At 38.7% G+C, this 7,723-nt stretch overlaps 1 protein-coding gene across 2 annotated transcripts; it reads right to left on the bottom strand.

Annotated features, from left to right (window-relative positions):
- Positions 1–5,140: 5,140 nt before the first annotated feature.
- LOC132622772 (B3 domain-containing protein LOC_Os12g40080-like) lies at positions 5,141–7,464 on the bottom strand. 2 transcript variants are annotated; one of them, XM_060337434.1, is made up of 4 exons: positions 7,225–7,464; positions 6,634–7,123; positions 6,416–6,558; positions 5,141–6,298 (listed from the first exon to the last, which is right to left on the bottom strand). In XM_060337434.1, the coding sequence occupies exons 1-4, from the start codon at positions 7,297–7,299 to the stop codon at positions 6,044–6,046; spliced, it is 963 nt and encodes a 320-aa protein (XP_060193417.1). In that variant the 5' UTR covers positions 7,300–7,464; the 3' UTR covers positions 5,141–6,043. The 2 variants fall into 2 exon arrangements, with proteins under 2 accessions (XP_060193417.1, XP_060193418.1); XM_060337435.1 differs by having other exon boundaries at positions 6,416–6,549.
- Positions 7,465–7,723: the final 259 nt, after the last annotated feature.

Here is a 7,723-nt window from a genome sequence, read left to right as displayed (position 1 = left end):
GGGTTTTTATTTTCTTTATATACCAATGGGAAAATGGGTTGACCCAACTTGAAAACGGGTCGGGACTGTTCTGTCTTAAAACGTCCATATCTCCCTATCCCGACGTCGCCTGTGAACCCACAACCTATGGTTGGAAAGGTATTTCAATTATCTACAACTTTCATTCTTTGAGGTTTCCCAAATTCTCAACTTACGATGGGGTTATAGCCTCCCGAAGTCAGGTGACCCGAAACTCAACTGCCGACCAAAACACGCCCATGTTACGGTCCCGTTACACAAGGGACGGACCGTAACGTGGCGTCGTACCTTGTCAAAAATTTCCAGAAAGTTTCTGGAAATTCTCCCTGTGTTACGGTACGCTGTTACGGTCCGTAACACAAGGTACGGCCCGTAACACAAGGGACGGACCGTATCTTGGGACCGTATCGTGAACGAAATTTCCAGTGAGGTTCTGGAAATTTCGTCTGTGTTACGGCTCACCGTTACGGCCCGTAACACGAGTTACGGTCCGTAATGTCACCGTAACGTAGACGAATTTTCCAGCGAACATGCTTCAGTCAAATGGGCATAACTCTTTGCACAGATGTCCATTTAATCCCTATAATATACCGTTAGAAAGCTATTCAATAGGGCTACAACTTTCATCAAGGAGGTTCTTCCAGATTCGCAATGGATCAAGGAGTTATCGCCGCCCGAAATAAGCCTATCAACCAATTTTGTAAACGCTCAAACCTTCAGTGTTTTCGCTAGACTTCTAATGATATGAGCTTAAACTTAGTTCCAAGATGCGGGGTGTTACAAAGACCCCGCCATATCCAAGTACGTACACAAAAGAATATATTAGAACTACACCCCCGGAATATGGAAGTGCTCCTGTGTAAGCTGGTGTGGCTCCTAGGAAGCTGGGTCGTCTCCCTGCCTACCTGTGGGCATGAACATTGCGTCCAAGAAGAAAAGGGACGTCAGTATGAGCAATGTACTGAGTATGTAAAGCATGCATCATACAATAACAAAGGAACAGAAAGATAAGATAAAGGTAAGAAATAACCGGTGACTGCTTGCCTCTTAAGGCGAAGTCATGCATGCATGCTCGTAAAAATATCATCATATCATATATTGCTGCGGAACGTGCAGCCTGATCCATATATCATCATATATCAATGTATTGCCGCAGAACATACGGCCCGATCCATTACCCATATATCCCGCGTCCGGGCATCCCGCGTCCGGGCATCCCGCGTCCGGACATCCCGCGTCCGGGATGATATCATAAGATACCAGCTGATCATGTGGCTATGCGTCTATAGCGCCTCAACTTTCCCCACGTCCCCTATACATATACATATCATATACACATATCATATACGTAGCATGCATGAGAGCCCAAACAAAAGTGCACCTTGAATGAAAATACTCTTCTAGCACCAAAACCTTACTTCACTTCCTTTGGGTTTTCTTGAGATAGATGGACTTTTACTAAATTTCACACACTTGTTTTCATGGATTTGAAGTGGTTGATCTTGGCTTTCCTTTGATTTTCCTTGTGGATGAATGTTAGAGAGAATATTCTAGAGGTTCTTGACCAAAAATGGTGAAAATATGAGTTGTGGGTCGAGTTTGGTCTTATTTAAAGTGGTCCAGAAAATTCTGGACCGACACAACATGCGGCACACTTTGCTAGACGCAAAGCGTGCTTTGCTAAACGCATGTTGTGTCGCAAACCATGCCAAACCTCAAAATTTCACTGGCACACTTTGCTGCGCAACTGCGTGGCCGCATGTCGTGTTTGCTGGTCGCAGGTTGCACCGCAAAGTGCGCCAGAATGTGATATTTTTGCTAAACTCTCTCTGAAACTTAATTCCGATGATCCGATGAGTCTTAAACCTTCCCGAAGCTTACTAAACATGGTTTTTATCCATTATATACCCAAGATGAACATATCTATTCCCATGACCTCGAAAAAATTATCCTACTTCCCAAGGCTAGGACAATTAGCATTCGGCGAAACTCAACATATGAAAATGAGAGGTGTAACAGTGGTGGTGGTGAGGGTTGGTGTAATAAACAAAAAAAAATACTTATAAAAACTTTTTTTTGGAAGGTGGTAGGGTGGTTAGGCCGCGTGGCAGGGGTTTGGGGGGGGGGGGGGGGAGTGGGGGATGGTGTAAAAAACTAAAAAAAAAAAAAACTTTTAAAAACTTTTGTTTAAATATTTTTTTGGAGGGGGTTGGGTTGGGTGTTAGGGGGAGGGGTTGGGTTTCTGTGTTTTTTTTTTTTTTGGGAGGGGGGGGGGGGGGGGGGAGGGGTTGGTTGTAATAAACCAAAAAAAAACTTATAAAAACTTTCTAAAAAATCAAATAAAAACTTTCTAAAAAATCAAATTTTTTGGAGGGTGGTGGGGGATGGGGTAACAAACCAAAAAACAAATACTTGTAAAAACCTTTTTAAAAAAATTAATTTTTTTGGAGGGTTGTGGGGGGGGGGGGGGAGGGGGGAGGGATGGGGAGGAGTCCCGAGGGGTTGGTGAGGTGGGGTGTGGGGGGGAGGAGGGTTAGGTTTCTGGGTGTGGGGATTTGGGGCATGCGTCGAGGGAGGAGGGGAGGTGGGTTTGGGTTTATGGGTGTGGGGAGGAGGGAGGTTTGGGGCATGTGGGGGGATTGGAGGGGGAGGGGGGGTTGAATTAAACCAAAAAAAAAACTTATAAAAACTTTCTAAAAAAATCAATTTTTTTGGAGGGTGGTGTGGGGCGGTCGGGGGGGGGGGGGTGTTGATGTAACAAACCAAAAAACAAATACTTGTAAAAACTTTTTTAAAAAAATTAATTTTTTTGGAGGGTTGGGGGGGGGGGTCGGGGGGTGGGGATGGGGAGGAGTCCCGAGGGGGTGGTGAGGTGGGATGTGGGGGGAAGCAGGGGTTGGGTTTTTGGGTGTGGGGATTTGGGGCGTGCGGCGGGGGGAATACGGTGGGGAGAGGGAGAGGGGGTGGGGGTTGGTTGAATTGAACCCAAAAAAAAAATTATAAAAACTTTCTTAAAAAATCATTTTTTTTGGAGGGTGGTGGGGGTGGTCGGGGGGGGGGGGGTTGGTGTAATAAACCAAAAAACAAATACTTGTAAAACCTTTTTAGAAAAAATTAAGTTTTTTGGAGGGTGGTGGGGGCTGTCGGGGGTGGCTGGGGGGGGGGGGTATAAAACAAAAAATAAAGCTTTTAAAAACTTTAAAATTGTTTTTTGGAGGGGATGGGTTGGGTGTTGTGGGGGGAGGGTGGGAGGGCGTAGGTTTGTGGGTGTGGGGTAGGGGTTTTGGGGCATGCTGGGGGTGGGTTGGGGAATGCGTTGATGTATTTTTATTAATCTAAAAAATGTTTTCCCTCAATTTTTTATGAAAAACATTTTCTCTTATTTGGAGGAAAACATTTTCCAAGATCTTAAGTGCAACCAAATAGAGAAAATAGAAAAACATTTACCGAAAACATTTTCCGTCATACCAAACACACCTAAGGTCGTGAAAGAAAATATTATTTAAACTATTTAGAAGATACGAAAAAATAAAATTCACAAGATAAGAAGTTCTATTTTAGTTAACCTGAATTTGACGATTGACGAACTTCCACAACGTGATGCAATTGTCTGCAAATTTACCTTATTTATTCTTTGAAATACTTGAAAATTAATTCGATGTTTAAGTGAAATTTATCGTTAATATACCTTAACCAATCAGTAGTGACAGACCATGACTTATGGTGATTGCAATATAACGTCCTCTATTTTCTAAAAGCTGTATAAAGCAATGTGTGATTGATGTCACCCAACATATCACCTTCACCTTACGTTAGCTTGGCATAGTGAACGATTAGAAAAAGGAGTATATATATGTAAAGTACTTGACCTCAGAGCGGGAAATCTTTCTACAAGTGAGCACCAAGTCAAATGTATTAAAAAAAAAAGGCTATGTATCTTTGCCAGGACAAAGAGGACTTTAAGACGGCCTCGTAGGAGACATTGGAGTAAATTTCTTAACTGGACATATCCCCTTCACCATACCATTGTTTGCAACTTTGTTTTACATTTGGCATATCAACTTTCTCTTTCTAAGATCATCAATATAAATTTTAATGCTTAATTTACTTTTATTTCATGTTTATTGTTCTTTGCTTCTACCATTTTCATGTTTTATGCTTAATTTGCTTTTATTTCATGTTATTAGTGTCTTTTTACGTAATTGTTGAATTTTGGATATGCAATAATTAATTGTCTCACTAACATATCTGAATGAATAGGGGAAAATATTCCAAAGAATATAAATTTAAAGATAAGTTTAATTTGAAAGAAAAATTTCCAACTATAAAATCATCACTAAAAAATCCACAAGTACTTCCCTAGGTAGTTTGCAGGTAACTCTCCAAGAAATAATACCTCACACATAATTCATTGGTAAATCTCCAAAGAAAAATATCCACAAATAAAGAAATCCTCAAGTAATTTTTCAAGTCGCAAAACCCTTACATAAATTCTCAAGAAAAAAAATTCAATTAAATTCACAACAACAAAATTTGCAGGTCATTCCCCAGGACCACAAAATCCGTAGGTAAATTCGCAACTAATACCGAAACAATATAATTCCTAAAGTATTTTCCCAGGTAATAATATTCTCAAGTATTTCCCCAGGTAAAATCGCACCAAAGCAATCCGCAAATATTTCCACAGGTAAATCCCCAAGAATAAATCCCTAGCTAAAATCGCACCAAGGGAATCCCCAGGTATTTTCCCATGTAATAAAACTCACAGGTAAATCCCATAAAAATATCCCTAGGTAAATTCGTAGGGCGGATTTCCTGGGGATTTTCATACGGATTGAGAAAGGGAAAAAAATCATTTTTTTTATTCACTTACCTACGGATTTACCTGCGGATACTGTACCTGCCGAAAAATACCCCTAGGTTATTTCCCAGGTAAAATTTTGCGCGAAATGGCGCCAACCTTACCCGCGGATTTTACTGCGAATATATTTTTCGCAGGTAATATATTCCAAAATTTTAGAATTTACGAATTTCGCAGGAAAATCCGCATGTAGTTGCTGCGAAAAAATTCCCCAGGTAATATCCCCATGTAATTCACAATTTTCTTGTAGTGTGATGAAGTCATCAATAAGAAAAAAAAAATAGTAAATTTTAAATTTGCTTTGATTGTTTAAGTCTATTATTAATTTATAGAGTTAATAATACATAAAAAGTTCAACAATTGATAATTTAAAGAAAAAACTAAAATAAATTAGTACATAAAGGGTGCAGATTACATTATAGATGAAAGGGTACAACTAGTAAAAACAAAATACATAGGAATATTAAACTTAATAAACAAAATACATAGAAATAATAAACAACAACTAGATAACACAAATAATCTTTAGGCACTTTACAACGCCAAAAATGACGACTCGGATTATCTGGGGTCCTTGATAATTTTAGCTTACAATAATAACCGCATTCACAAATATCGGGTTCTATAACAAAATTTGAGGTTTGGGAACTTTGAGACATGCTTTTGGGGGTGCAAAGGTGTGTTGAAGGGGTGAAAATAGAAGAAAATGAAGGAGAAGAGTTTGCTGAAAATTGGCTAAGTGTTTTAGGATTTTTATGGAGGCCTATTACGCACAGATTCTATGCACGAAAGGACTTAAGTGTAAAGTTACACTTTGGTCCTATCGAAACCTACTTATGTAATTTTTTTTTTTTTTTTTGTGTTAGTTTTTTTTTTTAGACTAAAAAAGTCACGGATTCCCCTGATTACCTACCTCAAAAGCTTTTAGAGCAAATACATGAGGAACTACAAAATTAATGAACAAAAGTACTATATTACTATATATATCCTGAGGAAATGAGATCTCTTGTTCACTTATAATAATAGAACAAATGATATTTTCAGTTATTTTTTGTGTTTTTCTCAGATCTCGTATATTAGCGAGCTGGTCTTGCTAATAATATCAAACTTAAAGTTTTTGAAATAAATACATATCCCAAATCCAATAAGAACTCCCTAATAGTATTACAAGGAATGGGGTTTTGGTACCTTTTGAACCTGCAAAACATTAGCACCACGGCCCTGAATCAACTTGAATCGACAGGTCTCACCACTGGCTATCTTGTTATGCGTTCGAAATTCAGCCCATCCTTTTCTTATGTGAAACCTTGCCCCAATATGCACTATTTCCACTCCCCATTCGTTGCCTTCTTCGTTAACCAGTCTCAATTTCTTCATGCCAATTATGCCTGCCCATTTGGCGAACCTCATCGGGATAGTCTAAACATATTCATCGAGGCATGATTGTTACGCATTCACAGAAAGTACTTAAATGCATAAAAAACGAGAAATTAATCAAAGAAAAAAAGAATATACTGTAGAGTTAATCAAATTTACCATGAAAGTTGAGTGTGACTTTTTAACAACTATTTCATAGTATGGATCTTTGTTGTTTAAGTTTATCACACTGAATTTGATCTTCTTTGGACCAATTTCTTCTTCACTTCCACTCTCAGCTTCTTCCTCCTCATCTGAACCACCTTTCTCTTAAAAGGTTCAGTACTTACCAAAAGTAAACTGAAAACACTTAAATATACCAAATGCATAAATGTTACCTGATGACGCCTTCTCCCGCTTAGGTTTCTTGGAATAAATTGCAGGATGTGCATATGAAGGATCATCTTCATGTTTGGACTCGTCATCACTGGATGACGTGTCAACGGTTTCTTCCTCAGAATCCAGCACTATTAGTGGATCCACACTTTTAGCTCTCTTTGATCTTCTTGAAGGTCCAATCTCCTCTTCCGAGCAACTACTGCTGAGTTCCTCATAAAGAAGTTGCCTCTCACGAATGCTTCTACAACATTTAGGTGTGTAGGGTTGGACACGAAACGTTGATTTCTCAACGAGAAAAAAGAGCAAAACATCACCATGTTTCAATTGGTGATGTACCACAAACCGTGGCCAGTCTCCTTCACATATGAAGTAATTGGGCTTTTCTCTCACTATCTTTGCTTCCCATGACATCCCAGCTACATCCGTTTTCAGTAAGCAAGCCTTGGTCAACATCTTCTTGTGTTTTTTCACAAAATCAGACGGCATTAGCTGACAAATCAAGTTCAGCAAATGAGTTCATGAGTTAAAACAGAATTTTTGGACATCAAGAATTAACCAAAATAGAACAAAAAAGAGATTGACAAACTTACTATCTTATTCATGAAGGCTTCTCTAGATAGTAAAAGCTTGTAAAACGCTGGAGGGTTATCGGGATCCACTAGCATCTTTTTCTTCTGTTTTTGCAAGAGGAAAGACTAGAAATCAAAGAAGGAATTTAACAAGCTGCTCAGTTGTTTCAACAACGATTTCTGTTATTCACACTTGACTTGCACACTATACATATGCTCCATATAATAGGGACTTTTGGTTCCAACATACTCGAGACTTCTTCGGGAAGTTTTAAAATAGTCTAAAGTAGATTTTTTTTTTTTATAAATCCCAAGATAACTTTTAAATCAGAAGAAAAGACGAACACATTAATCTTGAGAAGAAAAGACTATCGATTGAAAGCTAGAAAAAGATATGTAAATCCCAAGATAACTTTTAAATCAGAAGAAAAGACATCGCATTAATTTTGACAAGAACACACTATGTTTGGAAGCGATATGGACAAGAATAGGAGAAAAAGTTGATGCTATCAAAAAATAT

The sequence above is a fragment of the Lycium barbarum genome, chromosome 12, assembly GCF_019175385.1.
Source record: "Lycium barbarum isolate Lr01 chromosome 12, ASM1917538v2, whole genome shotgun sequence".
In the NCBI taxonomy this organism is placed as follows: Eukaryota; Viridiplantae; Streptophyta; class Magnoliopsida; order Solanales; family Solanaceae; genus Lycium; species Lycium barbarum.
The sequence above is the reverse complement of the archived record's forward strand: the minus strand, read 5'-3'. Positions and strand labels throughout refer to the sequence as shown.